The sequence below is a fragment of the Caloenas nicobarica genome, chromosome 10, assembly GCF_036013445.1.
Source record: "Caloenas nicobarica isolate bCalNic1 chromosome 10, bCalNic1.hap1, whole genome shotgun sequence".
In the NCBI taxonomy this organism is placed as follows: domain Eukaryota; kingdom Metazoa; phylum Chordata; class Aves; order Columbiformes; family Columbidae; genus Caloenas; species Caloenas nicobarica.
In genome coordinates this window covers 9,596,017-9,620,781 of record NC_088254.1, presented here as the reverse complement: position 1 = coordinate 9,620,781, position 24,765 = coordinate 9,596,017, and the positions used below count along the sequence as shown (strand labels likewise).

General features: G+C 39.0%; 1 protein-coding gene across 6 annotated transcripts; it reads left to right on the top strand.

Moving 5' to 3' along the window:
* Positions 1–1,282: 1,282 nt before the first annotated feature.
* On the top strand, positions 1,283–24,341 carry TEX9 (testis expressed 9). 6 transcript variants are annotated; one of them, XM_065641645.1, is made up of 12 exons: positions 1,283–1,330; positions 1,457–1,539; positions 2,439–2,502; positions 4,020–4,090; positions 7,761–7,806; positions 8,819–8,904; positions 10,403–10,581; positions 14,338–14,420; positions 16,770–16,943; positions 19,475–19,609; positions 20,100–20,234; positions 22,930–24,341. In XM_065641645.1, exons 1-12 carry the CDS (start codon positions 1,286–1,288, stop codon positions 23,005–23,007), a joined length of 1,179 nt encoding a protein of 392 aa, XP_065497717.1. In that variant the 5' UTR covers positions 1,283–1,285; the 3' UTR covers positions 23,008–24,341. The 6 variants fall into 6 exon arrangements, with proteins under 6 accessions (XP_065497717.1, XP_065497719.1, XP_065497718.1 ...); XM_065641647.1 differs by lacking the exon at positions 20,100–20,234; XM_065641648.1 differs by lacking the exons at positions 1,283–1,330; positions 1,457–1,539 and adding an exon at positions 1,958–1,980.
* The last annotated feature ends 424 nt before the right edge of the window (positions 24,342–24,765 follow it).

Genomic DNA, 24,765 nt, shown 5'->3' with positions numbered 1-24,765 from the left:
GCATATCTTTTTTTGAAAGGCCACCATTAACATCTTGATGTTCTTACTAGTAAAAAAAAATAATTAATTATTTTAACGGACTGACTTCTTGCCTGACAATTCTTTCAAAAGTTCCATAACTTTTTTCATAGGCTCACTCTTTTCCCCCGTGTCAATATATTTGTACCAACATTACTGTTAAGCACTTTCATTTTCTGTATTGATATTTCTATTTTTTGCCTTCGACTAATCACATTTGTCCTGTCTTTCACTCCACCTCCATTCATCCCATTACACTGCCTGTCTCAGTGCTCACAGTGAATCTCCTCCAAGCGTTTCTTCTCTTTTGCAACTAATACTTCTGCAGAAATCCTTCAGCTATGCACTGACCTTCTACTTCCAGTCAACCAAGCTCTTCCGATTTCCCCTGTGCAAGTCTCTTCATTAAAATCATATACAGTCCATGTAACTCAAGGTGTAGAACTATATTATTCTTGCTCTATAGATATGCAGACAGGTCTATGGGCGCAGGAGGGCAGGGCTGTTGTGGCAAGGAAGGGCGGCATCCGTGAGAAACTTGGGGAAGGAACAGGAGCGACCGGGCAGGTGTGAGCGGGGACAGGGAACGGGCTCCTGGGGGCTGGGGAGGAGAAACACAGCAAAATCAAACAGCGTGCTGGCGAGGGACAAAAATAATGGAGAGATTCAAAGGCATGGCAGAGGACAACGCTAAAAACAGACAACGATCACAGAAAACTACGAACAGAAAATGCAGAGATGACAGCACAAAAGAGCAGTAAATAGGGTGGAACGGTTGCCATAATGCTGCAAACATGTTAGTTTAAAACACTGAAATGAAGGGATGGTGGCAGGACAATACCTAGCAAGGCCAAGAGGCTTAAACCGCAGGGTTGTAGTAAGTATTTCTTACAATAAGAGTAATGCCACCTCAGACCTTATCGGTCGCCCCTCACCGGACCCCACGGCAGCCCGTTGCCATGCCGGGAGCCAGCTGTCCCCATCGCTGGGGCTGCACTGCTGTCACCCCGGCACCAAACTGCGAGGGAACAGGGCTGAAGCGTTTCTGCTGCCCAGGGCCTGGCAGCAAGGGCTGAAACGTGGCTGCCCCTGCCCCTGTGCCCAGCAGTGCCGGGAGGCTGGGCCGGGGCTAAGCCCGCGGGGTGAAGCAAACTGCGAGCGCGGCCGCTCCCCGGCCCCAGGGCGGAGCAGGCCGGGCGGCCGAGCCGCAGCGCCGGGCGGCAGCCGGTTGCCCGGGCGAAGGCGACGCCACGGAGCAGCGAACAAAATGGCGGCGGGCGGCGGCGCTCGGCGCGGCGGGGGCCGGCCCGGGGTAAGGCGGGGGCCGGCCCGGGGTAAGGCGGCGGGGCGGGCACCGGGAGGCGAGCGGGGGCAGCGGGAAGGGACGCGGGGCGGGCGGGCCCTGCCCGCCCCCGCGCTTCACTGGTCCTCGCTGCAGGTGCGGAGAGCGCCCGGCGGCCCCGGCCTGCTGAGCGGAGACCTGCTGAGCGGAGACCTGCTGGCCAGGGAGGCGGAGTACAAGTAAGGGGGGGGCCGGGCCCGGGCGCCTCAGCGTCACCCGTAACGGAGTTTGCAGTTCATCCCCAGGGTCCTGAGTCCCTCAACCAGCTTCCCCAAAGCGGGCAGACGAGAGCACCGAGAAGCGCGGGTTTGACTTCGACTGCCGCGCTGCCGCCGCGGTGCTGAGGCGGCCGAGGGCGGCCCGTGTGCTGCGCTAGGCCTCGCCGCACCGCGCGGCAGGTTGTTCTGCATTTAAAACACATTCCTTTTAAATTATGAATATAGAAATGCTTAAGCCTGTTAAAAAAAAAAAAAAGCTCTAAAGCTTGTGGCAAATGCAGTGAAAGCACGTTTAAAAGCACTCGGTTACCTGTCAGTTCCCAGCCCCTGCGGATGGCGAGGAGGGACAAGGACCCATGTGTCAGAAACTCGCACTGCGTGGAAAGCTATACAGTGAAACAGGCAAGAACACAAGCTTATTTTAACCTCTGCATACAGGTAGCCACACATTTTAGTTATCTGGTTAAGTAACATAATGATATATGATGCCTTCCGCAGCCCCTGCTGCTAAGTATACTTAAGGTAAGGACTGTGTTAAAGACTGAAAGCACGGAGGAAATAAAGATGTAAAATGTATGTTAAGCAGTGACATGACCAAAAACAAGGACACCCTTTGCCTCTCAGATTTATAGTCTAAACCTTACTGTTTAATGGGTATAGGTGTTTTATTACTGTTGATTTGACAGAAACCCAGGAAATTGTAGAAACGTAACTTTGTTAATACCCTGAAGTATATTTCAGTGTTCCTTCATAGGATTTATTAAAATTTCACCTAGTTCAGAGAGAGATACTGTCAAGCTTACATTTATTTCTTTCAAATCTTTCAAAAAACTCCGTGACAAGCATTCTTATGCTTTCAGGCGACTGAATGCAGAATTAGAAGCAAAAACAGAAAAACTGGTGCGTCAGGCTGAAGAAGTAATGGTGAGTATACAGACTGGTACATAACTCAGCCTTGGTTCACAGGCATAGAGTCAAGTTTCAAAAGAAATTATTTAGACTATGACAACTAAAAGTATCTTGGTTTCATGTGCAATCTAAGCTTTTAATTTGTTTTTTCAAAATTGTAAACTTCACTAAAAACACATCCCAAAGTAGTTTTTGTGTAATTCATCAGGTAGGTAGATGTTCACATAGATGCATAAAGCATTTGTGCAGATCTATACATAAAACCACATAAAAACTTGTTTATGATGTTTAAGAAAAGTATCTGTAGAAGGTTCTATGTCTTAAATACTAAAAGTATTTTGAAACTAGGTACTGTTGTAATAACATCCTAGTGAAATAGGTTCTACGGTGTTCAAACTGAAAGAAATACAAAAGAATAAGCAACATAAATAGAAGATATGTAGGTAGTAAGAAGGAAACAGAAAAATTTCCTGTTTGTTGTCAGTATTATCTTTTAACATTGGTGTGGCTGTGTACCAGATAGAGTCAAGTTTTTATATGAAAATTGGACAAATTAGGGAACGGGAGAGGTATGGTTTATATGCAAAACAGTCTGGGGAAGGTGTTTTGCATACTGGATACATTCATTGTAAGTGCACCCACTCAAATAAATAAGGCTTAAAAAGCAAATTATTAAGTCTTCTGGAAAGCTATACTTATATGCACTTTTTCTCCTGTTGAAACTTCATTTTTATGTCCTCTGAAAACATTCTCTTGAGCTGTGGTAAGCTGAGACTAACTGCGTGGCATTTGAACAGAAGCAGATGAAGCATCCAAAATAGCATCTAGTCTCTTTCCTTTAAAAAACAGCAACAACAAAACCACTTTATTTTTTTCCTTCTCTAAATACAGCAGAAGATCAAATATTCTTAGGACACTTAATATACCATATGGCACTGCCAGATCACACAGATAGACATTTAACAAAAGCAAAGCAGTCCAAGTTTAAAAAAAAGTGCCAAACAGGACAACTGCATTTTGTTCTGGATTATGCTTTCTAAGTGTAACTTAGCAACATAGGAGCTGTCTGAACATTCAGGCTGAATTGTTCTCTAAAGCACATACAACATATAAGTGTCCAATTATGGTCATATTGCATTAATAAACACTTATTTTTAAGGTTTGTTGCACAATATGGAAAAAAGAAAATTTCTTCCACCTGCTGTGCATTTACTACTCCTATATTTCCAAGAAAAAGGAGGGAGGGTAACAGTGTCTCAGATGATGTTAAGCTGGCCAAAAATTTTACAGGCAAGAGACAATTACATGTTGTGGAGCAGAAGTAAATGGTGGGGGATAGCAATGGCATTTTAATTTTTAGCCATCTTTTCCTGTGTTTGAGAAGTTCTTTTCCACAGTAGACTATGGTTTCCATTCTATTCCATAGTAGACTATAGTTGTGATCTGTGATTTATGAATATGTAATTAATCTTTAATTGATTATATTCCCACAGAAGTGACTACTTTTTAATTTTTTTTTTTTTTAAATAAAGAAAAGCCAACAGGAGATACTATCTAGACCAGTTTCAGTACAGAGTAAGTCACGTGAAGACAACAGACAGAGGTGCGTGCTTTACAACTGCTGCATATAATTCATGGGGATTCTTTCACACTGATCCTGCACACCCTGACTTGCGCTCTAGTCGTGCTCCTGTTTTATTTATCTTTGCGGCATACTAGAGTGGTAGAGTCTAAATTTTTTCATATTATTTAAAACAATTGATACCAAGTGTTTTTCCTTGTTATTTTAAGGAAGTCCTTATTTTGCTGAAAAGTTCTATCTAGCATGCTAAGTAGTGCTGACATCTGTAAAAAAGCAAGGTAAGGTAACAGGTTTCTTTGCAGTGTGCAACAGTAGACACTCAGCAGTGGATGGTTTTTAACCAGTTCAGCTGACAAAGTGAAGAAATAGGTGTTGGCTCACGTTTAACTTGGCCTAAATGTTCCTGGGACAGGAAGAGCTTGATAAAAAAACTGAACACAAAGACCTAAGACAGACAAACATTCAGCTGCCACCCTCTGGAACCTGGATATCATTACATGTCCGAGGCCGACGCCTTTGGTCTGGCTGAACAGACAGACAGCTGTGGGTTTGGGCCTGGATGTTCAAACCCGCTAGCTCCTGAGTGGATACACAGCTCTCTTTACTTAGTTTTTCAGAGGCATTATTATTTGCTTACTTGTTAAAGATTTGTGTGTTGATAGTACAGGAAGGGGATGAATTTAAGATAGATTAATACACATTTTATCAAGGATCTGATCTGGTAGAGTCCTAAATTTATGATGCCACTAATCTGGATAACAAAGATACAAGGGCAGACTACAACGTGCTTCAGACGTTAGGCTGCAGTTGGGAAACTATTTTGAAATAGTATATATGAAAGGCTGCTAGAGATGATAAAATAATTACTTTTGTGGAGAGTATAATTGAAAACAAAAAGAGTTTTTATGAACTTGAAAGAGTTTTTCAGTACACAGAAAGGTGCGACAGGAACTCTCTGATAGAAGCCTGGCTATACCAGGAAAAGTTTGCTACTATAGTTAGAATTATTCCTGAGCTATTTTAAAGCCATATCTGTCAGGTGTAGAGAGGAAAAAAAAAGAAACTCCATGTATTATCAGTATAATCATACTTTGCAAGCAAATTCTCGATCTTGCTTTAGTTTTATGTTTTGTCAGATGTATTTTGAGCAGTAAACAGAAGATTTTTAAGCACTTCAAACTGGAGTTCAGTTGTGGGGCTGTTTTATGAAGTAATGTGATCAGAGGATTCAGCCCCACAAAGGGAGTTTACAGCTTTCATGGTATACATTTGAAATAAATGGGAGTGCTGGAAGAATTAACAAATATATTGGCAATTAGCATGTCAGACTAGCAGCTGATCTACCAATTACCTACATAAATTAAAACACCTTAAAAAAAAGCAGTCTGTGTTCTGGTAAACATTTATGTGAGAGAATTAAAATCCCATGCTATAGTGAAAAAAATCAGAAATGTGTGCTAGGAATTAGGCACACTGATTATCCATGAGTGAACATTGAGGCCATTCAATTAGATTAGTTCCAAGTATTTAATTAAAAAAAAATTTTCTTTCAAAATTGCACAAGCAGATAGGCTATAAATCTAAAGGAAGCACTTGAGATGTTTTTGAAATATCTGTTTGAAATTTCCACTGATTCCTTTAAGAAGAGTTAACACTAAAGCAAATTAAAAGAGAGGGAGAAATTGAAGCAAAGAGGTCATATCAGGGGGGAAAAAAAAAAGACAGGTTAAGAGAAAAAGGATGAGTAAGCAAAGTAAAAAAAAACCAACAAAAAAATCTAAGTTGCTCTCCAAGTCAGTGTATATTTTAAAATAAGTTGTTCTGCGGCTTTATAGTGTAATTTTTGCGGAGGAGCTTGAATTACATAGAGACAAAGCAGCTCCAGCGACACTGCATTGAAATCAGCTTTTGTTTACACTTTCCCTCTCCGAGCAGCGCCTGGCTCATGATGATGAGAGATGTGCCAGGCTCATGGAGATGAGAGCTGTGCGCGCATGGGCAAGCGCTATAGGCTTCCAATAGGATTAGCAAACACAAAGGGTTTGCTCATGCACATGCAGCTCGTGTTTACACACAGAGATGGAATCGTTAAACGTTAGCTTCTGTTTCAGTGTTGCCACAGTCCGCTAGCTACTTATTTCTATACCTTTCCAGGAGTTACACATTAATTTCACTTACCAAACAACTATAGAATTGTATTATGAGGTTTTAAAAATGAGTCGTAATGCATGGGGAAGAGGAAAGAAACCATTAAGGTTAAACAAGTTTGAGGAATTTAGTGAACAATGAGGTTTGGGATTTTTTTGCTTTGCTTTGTTGGCTTGTTTTTTTAAAAAGAAGGCCTTGAGACAACAGAGTAGGAACAAATTAGTCTATTGATGGAAAGAACATTATTGTTTTCTTGACTATAGAAAGTGTTGTATTTTCATATTTTTCAGAATAGCTGCTATTTCTGTGGCAGCAAATCCTCACCTTCTGCGTGCTCCTAAAGCTAGCCAATAGGAAGGACGAATGAGGAAAATAGGGTAAATAGACAAAAACTAATCATACTATTCTTGAAGTCTGTTGCCAACCGCACACAGACAATTTCTCCAGGTTTTTTTTGGATTAATAAAACCTGGAGCTTTGTGCAGATAATTCTTGCTGATGAATGGATGTCTGTGAAATTTTTAAAGGCAGGATCTAAACATTTGCTCAAATCAGCTTGGCAAAAAAATTGAGGTCACTTGATGTGCCTGAAATTTAACTTTTTTTTTCCAAATCTTATATAAGCCAGCATTTTAATTGAAGTTAAATATTATCAAGGGTAGCAAAAAAGTCACCTTTCAGTGCGATAACACAGATTCACATAACTCATTCTGAAAGCAAAAAAGTTATACATATGACAAGAAACTTGACCTGAATAGTACGCAGCATGCTAAAACTTTCTGCTCGTTTCCAGCAGATTTAAAAAAGAATAATTTAACCTGAAGTTCAGTTACTAAGCAGCATGGTTTTCAGCCAAATAAGCAGATAAAAAGCTGCCTATTTATTCCTGGTTTTTTTCATCTGTAAAATGGATACAATATTTGTAATATGTATTTCAGATAAAATTCTGTGAGGCTTAATTTATAAATTGCTCCTGCCTCATATTCACTTGATAGACCCTGTCAATTGACTTGATAACAGTCAATCTGAGCGCAGAGTTTCTCTTATGATGTAGAGCACACTGGTTTATAACTTCATTTTCTTTGTATTAATTCAGGGATTTATATGTCAGGTAGGCGTATTAACCAGTTAGCTGTTGGTGAGCTTTGGTGAGGGACTGTCAGCCTCTCTCGTTGAAGCTGATAACCCTCTGTGTACTGGCTGAGTACTCCCTGCTACAGAGAATCACTGATCAAATCAGCTCGTAGTTGCAGCAATCACCTGAATTGCAAGAGACAAGATTCAGATTCTGGTACAGAAATGAACTGTTGTATTAGACATCTTGGACTCACCAGGTGATTTAGACAGCAAATTAGGTAGAATGAAAAGGACAGAGAATGAGACTGAATCTATGACTAGACTTAGTGTATGTTCGCAACTTAACTATGTTGTTTATTCTAGACATATAAAATGTTATTGTCCTGATTCTGAAAGAGAGCTTTGAATTTTTATTGTAAAATGTTTATTTTGTTATACATGTTCAGGGAATTTTTATTTTCTGCAGGGTTCCACTCTGTCCTGAAGTTTCATCTACACACTCACATGCTGAGGTATCAAAGTCAAAACTATCCTGGTTAATTTATCTTCTAGTATAATTTCCACATATTACTTCTGGTTTTGAGACTGTGCTACACTGGGGACTTAGATGGGTGGGAAGCCAAAAGGAAATGATGTTCCAAGCAGCTCTATAGGGACAGTGTTACCAGGGTTTCTCAGTGCCACTGGTAGTTAAGTGGAATTATATCATGTTTAATTTTTGTGTTCTAAGTTTCCTCATCTGTAAAGCGCTGCCAGAAGCGTTCAGTGTTTTGAACATCAAATTAAAAATTCCGGGTGCAAAATATTAGAACATAATTTATTTATTCCTTTCTCCCCTTCCCTCCCCCCCAGTATAATACTACAGGCAGTACTGCTGTCTTCTAGATGTAATAATAAACAAGTAGTCAAAGTAAGTGAACACAGGAAGGGAAATATAACAGGAAGGAGATTAAGATTAGGAACAAACTCAATAGTCTCTTATTACAATTACGTTGAATCTTTTAGGAGGTGAGCTAAAGCTTCAAAAATATTATGTTCAGTTATTTATCAGAATACAGCATAATTTTTGAATAATATTTGAGTGAAGGTAACAAAAATATTGTTAGATCTTTCTACAGGGAATTTGTAAGATTAAAGTAATGTGTAAAAATAGCATGTTTTGGAATGTATGAGAAACATTTTTCAAAGAAATGCACTCTGTTGACAGTCCAATAGTTAATATCTTCGTAAAAGCTGAGAGCCTTGCTTATGCATGAATTTATTATGAGCGTGTGTTCAAAAACTCCTACAAGGAAATGACTATTGCATGTATTATAATGTGGGCATATGGACATGAAAGTGGCAAGATAAAGACGAGTGCAAATAAAACTGAAAAACTGTGCTTTTGAAAATTTGAAAAGCATACTTTCCTTGAGTCTGAATATATGAAAAAAATTAAATAACCCACAAAAAACACTAGAAAAAAGTAATTCCTAACTTATTAAAAAGAAAAATAAATCACTTCTTTCTGAAAAAAATTTATAGCTGGCAAACATGAAGAAATGTGCTTCCATGCCCACGGCTCAGAACAGACCATACTCTGGAAGTAAGGGAAAAAGAACAACTTCAAGGTATCTTATACACATCTGTCCGTTTGTAATAAAATATTTTAGTTGCTCTTTTTGTCTATCGGGTTAATTTTATTCATGTACACTTCTACATTTACATATATTTGTAGAAAGGTATCAAACTTTTGGGGCCCTCCTGAGTCAGCTCCACCATGTAGCTGTCTCTTTACTTGCATAGAGCACCAAAAAGTATTAGTGAACATATGTGATTAATATTACAACAATGAAACTGTTGCTTTCGGCTCAAGCACTTCTCCAGGCTGACAGTTAATCTCTGTTAACTCCTTCAGTGAAAGGATGCCTAGTGAGTGCAGTGTGGGAAATACATCATCGGAGGCAGCAGGAGAGAGCACACGGAGGTGGTGCAGACTGATTTGTGATCAGACTTGGGAAACATGCGGACCTCAAGGGTCTCCCCTGTTTTGGTGACTCTTGGGCTCACAGGACAAGAGAGAGTCAGTAATAGCATCACAGCTTTCAAGGGTTTTAAGCTAAAAAGTTTCAACTCTGTACACAGCAAATTCAAGGTTGTAAAAGCAAGAAACGGAGATCTGGACAAAAGACAAGAGTAGAGAAATGCATAAAATCCTGGGAGCAAATTAAAACTGCCAGAGGATATGAACAAATACCAAACTGGGATGAAAATTGCCTGCAAGGTGGCAGAATCTGGAATTGACACAGGCCGAGGTGGCTTTCGGGACTTGGGAGTCACTTGTGGCCCCTTTGGACCTCCCTTGGGCAGTTCAGGGGAGGCTGTTGTGCTGGCACTACATAATGAGATTTAGAAGTGCAGGTACAGGAGCTGCAGGGTGAACCCAAAGTTGTGAGAGAAAGCAGCTAGAGCGAGTTTGGAGGCTGCATTGGGATGAAAACTTAAGAGCTTCAGATCCTGTGGGAACCAGTGTCATCTTTTTATAAAAGAAAAAGAAAAAGCTGAGGAGACACCCTGCATAGCAGACGTGTCACATACCTTGTGTTTTGGTTTTCTGAAAACTTCGGTATGCAACTTGTAGGATCACTGAAGTTTCTTTCCTATGCCAGGCAGATTGATACAGAAATTGTGGTAGTAAGGTGGGATTATAGCTAGAGAGGATAGAGTTCTAGAAAAGTTAATATGCTGGGGAAAAAACAGAATTTACGGCAGAGGATAGTAGCTAAAGCCAAGAGAACATTCCTTTGTTCATTTGTTTTACTCTGATATAGTTATGAAGTTGTTGGTTGGGAAGACAATGCCAAAATCTTCTCAGTAGAAAATAGTACTCTTTCTCTGCCTCCTAGCTTATAATGTGTAAAATCCTGTAATTGTTTATGTGGAATACAGTAAAGCTATCATACATAATGAAAATAAGAAACTGCCATCAGTGCATCTTTCAGACAAATGTGAGCAATGAAGTTGCATTAGGTAAATAACTCTGTATACTTTAAAAAATAGCAAATATGCTATATTTTTGTAATTTTTTTTGTATTATAAATTTAAAATCTAGGGTTTGCTCTTTTTTAGTTCAAAAATAAGAAACCTGGATGTACAAAGTGCTGATGATGTTGCAGTACTGGAGGATTGCATAGATTTTTCTTTAGCAAAAACAATAAGCAAAACAGAAGAAAAACTAGAGAGAGGAGGCTTACCAGATCGTCTGGATGATGATATTATTCCAAACGCTGGAAATGAAATTGGAGCAGGTAGGTTTCTTTCCATGCTTAAGTACTTTTATTCTTACTTCCTGACTGTTAGAAATGGGTTCTCCTGGGGAAAAAAAATGAAGAGTTTCTGTAGAAATTACAGGGAAAGTTCTAGAGCTCTTAAGGTAAAGAAGGTTTTTATTCTTTATGTAGTCCTAGAGGCAGATCCGGTCACATACCAATAATCATTGGAAAAAGTGAATTCTTATATTGATTTCCACCTTTGTAGGAAGACATGTGGCTGGTTACATAGCCTGAATATGTGCATAACATTCGATTCATTTCTATGGGGAAATAGAAATACGTGATGCTAAGCTTGTATTTCCAAAAAGACGAACTTCAGTCCTTTGCACGGACTCTGCCTTTAGAGGAAATAGCCTTTTCTCAGATCAATGCCGTGGATCTTAGTAAATGGAGTAACATTTCAGCTACAGTGCTTGAATGAGAATCCTCCAGATACTTTCCCCCTCCAAATGCTATGTTTATGTTTGTCCTAGAAATACAGAGTGTTTCAAAAAGATGGACCCAGTTTGAAATCCCTATATCTTTGAAACAGGGTCCATCTTTTTGAAATACGCTGTAGAGTAGGAAAGGGGATTGCAGCTAAAGGCATGATGCACATCTGTCGTCTTGGCTCTGGTGTGGTAACAGTGGGTTTATGCAACTTCTTTACAATGCTAAAGCAAGCATGAAGTCAGAGATTCACTGCAATAGTATGAAATGCCCAAAACCTCTTCTTGTAATCTAACAGCTTGATGTCAACAAGCATGCCAGCACAAAAATAGCTTGATTTCTGGCCTCATGTAATTCTGTGCAAATCTTCCATTAGTAAGTCTTCCAAAACAGAACTTCAGGTATCTTTTTTATAGTTCTTGTTCCTGAACTAAAAAGAAGTTGCTTTGGACTGCAATGGAAGCTTACACCAAAAAAATCCGAGTTAACTCAAGGGGAGGCATTACTGGTGTCTAGTAATCAGGTCTTATAGACCAAGAGCATGTATTTGAGTATTGAGAATTGTCTCTGTAACTTTAATGAAAATATTCTGGATATATTTTTGCTTTTAAATTTCATATTGACTATTTAGAACACACTGAATGCCTTAATGTGCTAAATAAGTTATTGCAGGGTATGCTAGGAGCGTCAAATTCACAGAACAGTTACAGTTTATACAAGGAAGTAGAGGTAGATACTAAATAGGGCCTGTTACAGAGTGGGCTGATCCCTGCATGGGAATCATCTCCTAGGAAGGGATTCCTGAGGCTTATGTGCCTGTGCTGGGCTTTTTAGGCCAACGTGCTGATAAGGTTCCATAGCATTGTTCTTTCCCTGAGCCTCTTGCACTGCACTTCCTGGACTTCGGTTCCATATCTTAATTTCATGTTCACAGGTTATCACAGTACAGCCATTTTTCTGCCGACACAGGAGCTTACACATTATTTTTCTCAGAAGCCTCTTCTGTGGGTTATAACTCAACTCTGCAGTAACAAGCAATGATAGCAGCACACACACACATACAAGACTGAAGATGAAGCTCTATTTATATCTAATATACCCTCACACACATAAACAAAATACCTGAATATGTTGTCACACAGGAGTTCCAGATACCTGTTCTTTCTTGAAAGGTATCAGAGTCTCCAATATGTTCTCTTCTCAGTCATTAAACTGTTAGTTACTTTATAACCTAAGACCATCCTAGGAAGAGATACCCCTCCCCCTTGTCAGCCTCATCAGGTGATTAAAATTGACCAATTAGGAAGCTAATTGTTTAATTATCTTTACCTCTTGTGAGAATTCAAACTGATTTTGGATCATAGCCACCTCTCAAGGCTGGTGTGGTTCTATTTGTGCTCTTGGATTTTCAGTAAGGTTTACTCCTAAGCACTGTCTAAGACAGAAGAGAAATTGTCTGAGGACTAGTAACTTAGTAAAAGAGGAAAGAAAACGATAAAAAGAAACAACCAGTTTTTGTGGGTAGTGGTATAGTCCTAGAGTGACCTGTCATGGAGCTTATATTTTTCAATATACAGAAAAAAGAATCTGGAAAAAAAGAATGATAGCTGGTAAAGAAATGTGTGTATGAAGCAATGATTTTAGGATAGTTAAAACTGACATTGAAGTGTTGTAGAAGAATCTCATGGCACTGAGTAAGGTGATAGAATGGAGGTTTATAACCGGCATTAAAGAGCACAGAGTAATGCTGATAGAAAAAACAACTCCAATTACACCTACTTCTGAGGGCTTTGTTTAGTTATTACTAAGTAGAATGTCTCCAAAAGCTTAAACTTATTGCTTGTTCACAGTGAGAAAGGCAAACTGATTGTTAGAAATCCTTTGGAAGATAACAGAAAACAAAATACTCTACTGTAGTCGTCATGCTATTATGTAATTGATGCTACCCCATCTTGAGTATGACACAGAGTTCTGCACACCTCATCTCAAAACGAGGATGTAGAACTATGAAAGATAAAGGAAAGAGTGTATATATATATATAGTAGCAATTAAAAGTGTGGAACAACTTGAATTTGAATCTTCAATTTGAAAACAGAAGAATTGAGGGCAATGTGAAAGATTCTGTAATGAAAACAGTAATGGCAAAGGGAAAGCTGTCTTTTTGTAATGCAGACACTAGTAAATGCCACATTAAATTGGATTTAAAACAAGCTATGCAATGCATAATTAAATTAGCCAATTCATTGCCACAGGATATTTAAATGCCAAATTACAATATGTTTTATGAAGAAAATCAAACAATAGTATAGCAGTACATGGAAGAGTATTAAACTTGATGGCTTCAGTGTGGTCTCCATCTCAGGATAGCCACTAGTTCCCAGAAGCTAGCAAGGATGAAACAGGAGGGAAAAAGTAAATCTGACTTATTATTGGCCTCTACAGAGTTACAACTTAAGCTGCAGCTGACAGTTGATAAGGGAAGGTGGGTGAAATAAAATTAATTCATGTTACAGCAAATGAACGCGTACCCATCCATCCCCTCACATTCAGCTCAGATACTCCTCCTCCACTTTATGCTTTTCCCCTCATACCTGCCTTGGATAACAGTTATTCCTGTGTTGCTCAACTTAATCCTCAGAACTGCTCCTGTGCTCTGTGCCTCTGGAAGCTCAAGGGGAGCTCCTGGGGAATGATCTGGGGAAAGGGTGGGGAATAGGGAGAAAACGAACACACTGTTCACACACAGCTTGTTCTGTCATGACAATAGTATGTTTCTTAGCAGTCCAAGAGCAAGGAAGTACTTCATTTGGAAAAAAACCCCATCTGGTTAAGTTGGTTTAATTTTAAACTATTAATTGAATAACGTTAGGAGGGTATTTACCTATTAGGAGGGCTTTGCAGTTTACATTTACAACAACACAAATTGCAGCTACAAATTGATTGCAATGTAGACAGACCCTACAAGATAGTTTTTTTGACTTCAATCTCAAGGGGTGCTGCAGTGTATAGCACAGTATGGTCCAAGTTTCCAGTAAGATTCAATTTTGAGAATTGTGGTTCTTTTTAAAGATGTTGAGTTCAGTCATTAAAAGGAAAAATCTATGATAGCTTTGCCTGAGAATGAGAAACTTGCGAATTTATTTAGAAATCTTAGTTTTTATTTGACTATTTCTCTTTAATAATTATAAACATCATGTGTTTTTAAAAACAAGATGGAAGTGAGTTCTTACATCCGTTTTGCTTCTTTTCTGCGTTGAATAATGAATACCTGTGATATGAAATGTAACTTTTTATGTTCACAGAACCTCAAATCAGATTTCTTAAGGCAAAGTTACGTGCTATGCAGGAAGAGCTGGACAGTGTACTATGCGAATGCAGGAAAAAGGTAGGAGCTGAGTTTTCTTATCTGTAGAAACAGAGTAGGTTCCCCTTTAACATAATCACAACAGAATTTCCTCACCTTTCTTTTTCAGGTATTAAGAACAAAAGTTCTATTTTAAAAAATTTCTTAAGAATTTAGAATCGAGAATGGTAATTTCTGTATAAATGTGCTCTTGGGCTAAAAGCTTATGGAATATACTTCATGAAAAAGAATTTGAGGCAGGAAGGAGCCACTGGGAATAAAGATGTGCCCCAGTGTAGGGACACTGGTGCTGCAGGGTGCCCTCGGCAGCACGGAGAGCGTGTCCGGAGCCTGCGAAAAGGGAGTAGGATACGGTAACAGTCAAATACAGATTTCAGCATACAGAGAGAAGATGAGTGGTGCCCAGAGCTGGGTGATGGGGAGAGAGGGATGTTTAGGGCAGAATGAGAAATAAAAATGCATGAGAAATTTATTCAGGTGTTTTGGGTGTCCTTGGTGGAAAAGAAGTGTGGAAATCACTGATCCGTGATGCACTTTAAGTAGAATATCGTAATCAAATCAGAAATCAGGCTTTCTCCATTCTCAAGATTACACTTGCTGTGAAGGAATTACATATTTGGGCAGGTCAGACCGAAGTGAAGGCAGTGTGAAGCTGCACTGATACTGTACTGTTAGAGCGTACTACAGGTGAGTTGTATCATCTGCACTGTCTGGCAATATGTTTTCAGGTGAGGCTCAAACATCTCTCAAACTGTAAAACCTTAAATAGTCTGTGTCTGTCTGCCAGAGGGATCACCTAGTTTTCAGGCATTTGTAGTCAAGCAAGGCTTTTGAACTAACTTTCAGTTTTACACAATCAAATTATTCTTAGTTGTGATCTCTTAACTTCAGAATGCTTTTTTTCCACCTGTTCCCCAGGCCCACATCTGATGATGACATTCAGAACATATGGCAAACCACCTATATGTTTTGTGTCAAGCTTTTAATTTAGAGTTAAGTAGTGGGGTGATATTAAATAAGATTTTTGAGACACGTATATGGAGATAAATTTTAGAAGGAATTAGATTTTGATATTCTGTATCCATACTTTATTTAATTTTTATCAATATAGTTGCTTCTACATTTCAATACTTCTATGTTGTGATCAGAAGAAAGTCGTTACATTAGATTTTAAAGTAATTTTCATTTTGAAATCAAATACAATTTTGTCAGCAGCTATTGGACTTCATAATTCCATGCCAAAAATACTACGGAATTCAATTACTATAGCAGATGATAGAAGACAACCCTGTACCTGTTCTTGTATCGTTTTGAGTACTGGTATCTCTTGTGTGAAAATAACTTTACTACATTCAGAATGTGACAAATATTTCATACTGGCAAAGCCTTGAGGTGGATTCTGGGTTTTGTCCAATTCACAGTTCAATTACTATAATGAAGCAGTAAATCTATGTATATACAAAACTGTGGGAGTTCCTGGGGTGCACGCGGTCACGTGCACCTTAGGGTAAGGCACAGAGATTTCCCAGGTGAGAAGCAGGTACTCCTGGGGGCTGAGAGGACAGGAGAGAGACTTGTTTTCATAGAAACTCCATTTCTGTATGTGCCTTGATTTCTTTTTCTTAAAGAAATTAAGGGCATAATCTGTCTCTGAACTAACCTACATTAATATTCACTTATAATGTTTAAAAGGCCATAAAAGAAAAATGCCTTGAAATTATAATGCTTAATGTGGGATGTAATTGGCAGTAGGTCATGAAGTTATTACAGGATTCACTTGATGTTAAAGGAATCCCAAATTTGAACACCTGATGTATCCTGGATCATGAGCTTGCTTTTAAGTCAAAACCAGATAATCTCCTAAAACATAATGGATTGATTTATCAGTAATTATATTATCTCCTTTTCCCCAGAATTTTTCCTAATATGTGCATTTAGCTATTCTCACAAAAATGTTACAAAATATCTACATGCCACTGTTATTCATATTATTCTATAGCATTTTGAGACTTAATTCTCAAAACCTTTGAACTAGGAGAAATTAAATGTTTTACATACAAGACATTTCCAAGTAAAAGACTGCAGAAGATTAAATGAGAAAAATGTTACTGTTTTCCAAAGTATTCTCCTGGTAAATTGGTGTTCTGTTTTCATAGTTAGTCTTAGGTGTTTTCTGTCTTAAAATTGTTGTGAAATCCATCACAAAGGATCTAAACATTTAAAAATAACATAATTTTTTAAAATCGTTATCTCTGCATCTACAATATGTATATTTTAACTGCCTTTTATTTACAAAACATTACAATCATATTATCCTACTGCTTCCTTGCAATAATTTAGTTGGGTTTTTTGTTAATTACTGTCAAACAGGATGATGAAAATCAGAGTTTAAAATCTCGGCTTAAAGATACTGAAGAAGAAAACACCAGACTGCAACGAACAATCAATATGCAACATTCGCAGACTGAAAAGTACAAAATGTTGTCACAAGAAGCAAAGAAAAAAAGTGAAGGGTTACAACAAGAGGTCATTTCATTAGAAAAGGTATTGCAGATGTTAGTCTCATTTATCTCATGAAAGGGAAAAAAAACCCCTCATCAAATCACCCTCTGTACCCGAGTTTGATGGATTCATATCCAATGATCCCATTAGTGTTTCAATCTCTGATAGCAGTTTTAGAAATTGTGTTTTTTAAATGGTCTAATCACCTTTTAAGGGATGAAATAATATATTGTGTTAATTGCTTTTCTTCTGCTCCTACAATCATATACGTCTGTATTTTAAAATTAAATTCTTGTGTAAAAGACCTGGAAGAGACAAAACAACCTTCTCAGAGGTCAAATTCACAAAGGAATCTTGAAGAATACAGGAAAATGTCATATTTCCAGTTTTCACTATAATTGTTATAAATCACTTCTGGTAATAAGAGTTTTATTGTAAACTGTAGAACCTGGTGAACATTTTGAAAAGAACCACCTGCAGCTTATACTGGTATCTTCTGCAGGTAGAGGCAAGCATCTCTGTTCTTGAAAGCGGACTGTTTGAAAACCAGCTGCTGCAGTTTGGGTGAATGCAAAGGAACCTGGCTCCTGCTGCAGGCCACGCGTGCCAAGCGGTACCCGCGCCCAGCTGTAGCAGATGGCCTGCACATGCAGCTTTGTTTGTTTGGAACTTCATCTAAGAGCAGCATGTGTTTTCCTTTAATGACTCGGAGTGAGAGAGGTTGCCTTCAAAATCACGCAATACATATAGTATCGTGTAATACATGTAATGTAATCAGGAGAATGTGTCACTTGAAAATTTGGGGAAAACGGAACACAACTCAGCCTAACCAAGTCTCATTATACTGCCATTAAATCATCCTATGCATTTGTGTAGGCACGCTTTCATCTTAGCGTTATGTAGTTCAGGCATTTTAAAACTAAGATGTTCTAAGTTTGTGTGTTCTTCTTGTGCAGCTACTTGGAGGTTTTAAATTCCCTTAAATAAGTACCCTGATGGTTGATTCTGTCAGGAAAAACGTTCAATAGCGGTATTCATGCTCCTCATTGTCTCACAGTAAACAGGGCTGAGAGACTTACCAAGTCATTTATTCCATTCTCTTAAACCAAGACAGAATAGATGATACCTAAACGATCATGCACATACATTTGTTTAACCTGTACATAAAGCCTCTATGGTGGCAATTGCCGTAAGTACTTTGGACAGTCTGTGCTGGTTCTTGTACAGTCACAGGAAGTTTATCCCAGTGTTTAGGAGATGTCTGTTGTGGTGAGGAGTTTATTCACTTGTCCTGTACAGCCACCATAGCCAAAATATGGTCCCTTTCCTCACTTGTCTTTGCTCTGGATCTACCATCCTCAGTCACTTCAGTTATTCCTAATAGGTTGTGTTCTCTAGAATTTCTCAAGGTTACTGATCAAACATGTTTGTGACACATAGTGGTAACTCTTTAAAATACTGAGAAGGCAAAACAAAGCAGGTATGTGTAATGAGCAGTTCTTTGCTAAGTCGGAAGTTATTTTGCATATCTTTTACGGACATTCATCTTACTCTCCTCTTTTCATCATCTGTTTTGGAAAAGATTCAAAGCTTCCCCAAAATACCTGTTCCTGTCATAAAATTACCGTAACATCTTTGCTGCATACACTTGTCAGCGTGTATTTCTTGGATAAGTGATGCAGAAATTAGAAGTAACCACCACAAGAGCTGGTGTGGAATTGAGGAAATGGAACACTTACTCAGAAATAAGGCAGCCTGAGTGTGAAAAGTTAAGAAGCCTCTTCTCTACCTTGATTTGGTTAAAAGAATCTTTCTGCACCCATTACTAAAAATTTGATAATATTTTCTTCAAAAGTCTGTTTCTTTTTCACAAATGACAAGATGTGCTCTTTCTGCCAGAATTGTTTATTTCTTCTACTTTGCCTTTTACCTATATTCCCCAATCTTTAAAAATCTCGCTATTCTGTTCCTCATCTTGCTCTCTTTTTTTCATTTCCTCACTTAGAGCACTATGAAATATCATCACCAGAGACAGGAAGGAACTGTTTTGATTGTTGCCAAGAACACTTGATGAACTGTTTTCTGCTAGGTGAAATAGTTACTACCCTCAGCCATCTTCAGTAGGCTGTTGTAACTTTTTGTTGGTAATTGCATGTAGTAGTCTCTGGGGAAAAGAGGTAAAAGGAGTAGGGGGGAAGAGGCAGCGGGGAATACCAGACACCCTTCCCGAGTCTGCCACAGGGCGGGCATACAACATTTTAAAATCTTTTTTCTGACTGAGCGTACAAGGTTTTCAGTCACTCCTGTCATCTGACATGATCAACTCCATAATTATTCTAAGAGAAGTTTAAAACAAAGGTGAGAAAGATCCCTTTTCAAGATTCCAAAGGAGAAGGGAATGTTTTAACGGTAGAATTAATGGTCTTTGAGGCAGAGCCTATCTGCAAGCCAAAGAAGTCCAGAGTCTCTTAAGTTTTCAAGGGTGAGCCTTGCTGTAAATGTGTTGTCTCTATGGAATTCATTAAAATGCCATTCATCATAATGTATGTTTTTATCATTTGCTTCTTGAATAGGAACTGGAGACTCTAAAGCGTGTACAAAAGCAGGCCGCCAGCAGTCGGAATGCAACAGAGGTTCGCTTAAACAGGGCCCTGGAAGAAGCAGAAAAGTATAAAGTGGAGCTGAATAGACTTAAACAAAGTACCAAGGTACAGTGGCTTAGGAAAACCAGTTCTAACTGCAAAACACTCAGTAATGCTAGAATGAGACAAAAGGCTTGATCAGCGTTGTATCGTGTCTCTTACAGACAGTTCCAAAATCAAGTTAGTACAAGTCACCAAAGGGCTTGATAAGTTGTCTTGGGACAACACAACTACAACCTATGCAGGAGGAAGAAACATACAGAATAAAGTTAGAGCCCTTCTGATTTTCCCCATTTGTGTGAAAATTAGTGTGTTTAGAAAAAGAGCAAAGTACACACACCCCCCCCAAATACATACACAGTCAAACCGTGGCTGTTCTCTTTGAGTTTTTATTTTATTTTTAAAGTTTTGATGTGGAAATATTTTGATTAATCCCATTTCTTTTCAGAAATGTCATGTGTGGCTACTGTTTGTCATTTCGTTATGCAACGTCAAGCTTCTTTGGTTAAAGCACCACTGTTACAAATAATACATTTCTTCTCTCTTCCCATGGTAGGATATAGCTAGCCAAGAACTCAAAACAATTGAAGAATTAAAAGCACAAAACAAGAAACTGCAGAAACAAAAAGGAGAGCTAATGACAGGTTTTAAAAAGCAGTTGAAGTTAATTGATATTTTAAAGAGACAAAAGGTAAGGACCAGGGTGCTTCTGTATTTCAGTTAACAACCTCTAGGTAAATGTGGCTGTTGTCAAGTGAGGTAATTGTGTCAACCAGAGCCCCAGGGCTGGCAGGTTTCAGTGCAAGGGGGCAGCAGCCTCACTTCTATTTGTGCATCTTGCCTACATGTTGCTTTATAGTGAAGGCTGATCTTCTGAAGTGACTCCATTCCTAACTTGGAACACGCCCTGTCGTGGTGGAGGGTTGCTGACAAGCTCTAGGACTGAGAGTATCTACTTGTTCAAGAACAAATACTGTTGAGGTAACGACAGCAACTCCCTGTGGTGCTGTGTCAGTAGAATCCATTTTAGCATGCAAGATACTTTTTAGCTATTTTTTTTCCTCCCAACATATTACTTGTCATATCAGCAGCTGTAACAGGTTCCCTCTCAGGAGTGAGCCATTACACTCGAGACCTACATTTGCAAAGTGTGTCCTTCTCTATTAACATTGCTTATTTATATTCTGAGGTGTTATGTACATGTACAGTTCTGCCCAAGTGCAGATCTCTTCATGTGCAAGCCAGAAAAAAAAAGAAAAAAAAGAAAGTACCTATCCTAGATGTGAATTTACTAGATTGAAGGAGGGGAGTTGATCTCCGTCCATTTATAATTCCTGGAATAACAAGATGCAGAGTTGATCTTGGGGATTTACCCAAGAGAAAGCGCAAGCTCAGGCTTTGGCTGGCCTTTCTAGCCCTTACAGTTTATTTTGAGAATGAAAAAAAATACAGTATTCACTTGAAATAGACTCTCTACATGAGGTAGCTCATTGTCCTCTGGAACAGGAATTCACTGACATGGGTGTCAAAGAGCAGTATTTCTGTTTGACTGTGAACCAAAACCATAGTCTCAGATAAACTTCACAAAATTTCATTAAATACATTTTAGAAAAAAATATGAATACCGTATCAGAGCTGCAGATAGTAGAGGAAGCCGCTTACCTTTTCTTGTAAAAAAAGTTATTTACTCTCAGAAGGAGGATGCTGTTAGCTCTCCTTTCAGAACAGACGATCAGAAGCAGCTGAGAGAGAAGGGTGCTCAGCTGCCTGGTGTAAGTGCAGCAGCAGGGCCAGGGAGGGGCAGCCAGAGCTCACCTGTGCTCAGTGCCCCTCGGCCCCGAACAGCTTCCCCCCGCTTTACACAAGCCTTTTGTGGAATGAATGAGGAAAACCTGGTTTGGCCCGTTTGTGTAGTACCTGTGTGTCAGATTCAGATGCAGGCAGCAGGTAACGCTGTGTGAAGGTGAGGATGTGCTGCCACGTGAAGAATGATAAAGGAAAAAAAATCCCCTGAAGGTATTAAATATCAGTAGTAGGACAAGTTGCAGCTGGCAGCAAATAGTGCTGGTGCTCCAGCTGGTCTCTTCTGACCATTCTCTGCTGCCTTGAGAGAAATTAATATACAATCTTAGTTTTAAAAGGGACTAAGGGAAGTTACTCCGAGCTTTACAGAGTTGGAGGGTGTGTGAACTACAATATGCTTTGTTGTTGTCTTGAAATGACAACATGTCTATATATAAAACAAAACCACAAGACTCCTTGTAGATGGGAATTGCTTCCTGTTCTTCAAAACATAACCATTTTATTAAAACTTGCAGTAAAAAAGTATTTAGCTGGGACACTTTCCTTTCCACTTGGCATAGTGACAGGTAAAGAAATTATACTCCGGTGAGGGCATGAGGACATGTGGCACAGCTGTGACCTTTGCTGTGACATCAGCTGGAACCAGGGAGTTTTCATTGGTAGTTCTCTGCAGATACACTAACCATTTATTTAGGACTTGTTTTCTCATCAAACCTTGATAACCCTGACAACATTTTTCCAAGCAGTTGCATTATTTGAACAGAAAATAGCCTTGTTATACCTCAAAGTTCTTTGTTCCTTTCAGTGTTCCATTTAAAATAATGTGCTATATCCTATGTAACAAAAATACAAATTCAGACTACTGTATGATTTTTAAACACATACTTATGTATGGGGGTGTATGTGTATAGATATGCCATTATGGACCATAGATGTATGGTGTGATAAATGGCAACACAGCTACTATCCCTGGTCAGCTCCAGGTATTTCTCATTAAGGTGTAGTACAGTTACTCTTTGTTTTATGCTGATTATTAATTTAATTAACACCACAGTGTTATATTCTTTTGTTGAAATGCTCATTTAACATCACACATATTAGAGGCTCTACCATGCTCAACCTTAATGATGTATTTGATTTGTAATAGCTTTAAAGTGAAGCTGTATATTGATCAGCTCAAAAGAATGTAAACCAGTTTTCTTATACATATTCTGTGGAGATCACAAGAGTCATCACACATTCAATAATTTCCATGCCTCATTAAAACTTTTTTTTTAAAGCAATATAACAGGAACTAAGAAAAGCTGTTGGTCCTGTTTAGCATAATGTGGCAATGCTTAGCATAAAATTTATCACATTATCCCTACACTATAAATTTTTGCAGAAAAATATGAACAGCAGCTTCAGCTTAACCAGGTGAACATCTATCAAAACCACACTGCGAAAAAAATGAGCGATTTGAAGCCTCTTTCAGCTGCCCCAGTTATAAAGAATTTTGTATTGGTCATTCACACTATTTTACCTTCTGCTCCTAATTTTTCCTTTTTTTTTTTAATTTTATTTTTTTTTATTTTATTTTTAAGATGCATATTGAAGCTGCTAAGATGCTTTCTTTCACAGAAGAGGAATTCATGAAGGCTCTCGAGTGGGGAGATTATTGATTCCATAAAAAACCAATTTGTTTGAAATACAAGTCAGCTGGTACATTATTTTGGTACATTTATTATTTACATCAGCTGGTACATTTATTTTGTATACGAATGCTTGTTAATAACAACTGTATATCCCATTGATTTGATTTTGTTGATTTGGCTTATATTTGTTTAAGTTGTTTAACTTTTATAAGCCTATGGCATGTGTTGTGGTATCATATGAAATACAAATTTCTAGTGAAGTTTCAGGCCAAACTGTCCATTCTGTAATGAGCAGAGAAGCACAGACTGTGCAAGGAATGTTCCAACAAGTGAACTGTGTTATCACTTGGGTCTGTTTTAGCATTTAAAACTATACCTTATCTAATGTAATATTCAGTCCAAAGAAATTGGGGTTTAGTCTCAGAAAATTCCTTGTTGCAACAGAAATAAATTAACCACTGACGCAGTTGAGAAGAAAATGTGGTATCCTTTTTAAAACACATGGTTGGAAAACCAGCCTTGTCTGTTCTCAGTAAGAGAGCTCCTGTCAGAGCCAGTTGGTCTGGCATCTAATTTAAGGACCAACAGCTCTTTTATAGAGATGACCACAACTTGTTTCAGCTCTTACCTCTTATACCCTTGGGGGGCAAAAACATACATGAGACTTGCCCCTCACTATCCAGATAGACTCCATGATCTGATACAGTTGTGTTCTGTAAAACTGCTACTTTAGTCAAGGTGAAAATATTAAATCTTTCCTTAGCCATCAGCTGCTACTTTGGGATACCCTCTGGAGTGATGGCTCTGCAAGCATTACATCCTTAAAGATTTCATTTTCTCAGCATTATAATAAAGAAGTAGATATAAGTTTGAGTGTAGATGAGCTGAGCACATCACATGTACATTAATGAACGGGAGGAATAAAAGCCTGTGCTGCTTGTGTGAACCTCTGTCAAACTTCAGCTTTCGATGGATTCCTCCCTCAGAGTAACCGAATAGGAACACAGCACATAAATAGTAAGTTTATGCACTGGACGGTGTAAACAGTGATTCTGACCTCAAAATGGGAAAACATCTCTGCGTAGATCCTTCTAGCAAAGTCACATGAACTAACAGTGAAACAGGTAGCTCAGACCTACCCCTTTGAGATGAGACCAACTACGTTTAGATTGGTATTTTGATTGTGTGACGCCAATGCAGATCCCACAGCATCCTCATGGCAAAACTGAGGAAGTGTGGACTGGATGATCGGGTAGTGAGGTGGACTGCAAACTGGCTGAAGGAGAGAAGCCAGAGAGTTGTGATCAATGGGGCGGAGTCTGGTTGGAGGCCTGTATCTAGTGGAGTGCCTCAAGGGTCAGTTCTGGGACCAATACTGTTCAATATATTCATCAATGACTTGGATGAGGGAATTGAGTGTACCATCAGCAAGTTTGCTGATGACACCAAGCTGGGAGGAGTGGCTGACACGCCAGAAGGCTGTGCTGCCATCCAGCGAGATCTGGACAGGCTAGAGAGTTGGGCGGGGAAAAATTTAATGAAATATAACAAGGGGAAATGTAGAGTCTTGCATCTGGGCAGGAACAACCCCAGGTTCCAGTACAGGTTGGGGAATGACCTATTAGAGAGCAGTGTAGGGGAAAGAGACCTGGGGGTCCTGGTGGACAGCAGGATGACCATGAGCCAGCACTGTGCCCTTGTGGCCAAGAAGGCCAATGGCATCCTGGGGTGTATTAGAAGGGGGGTGGTTAGTAGGTCCAGAGAGGTTCTCCTTCCCCTCTACTC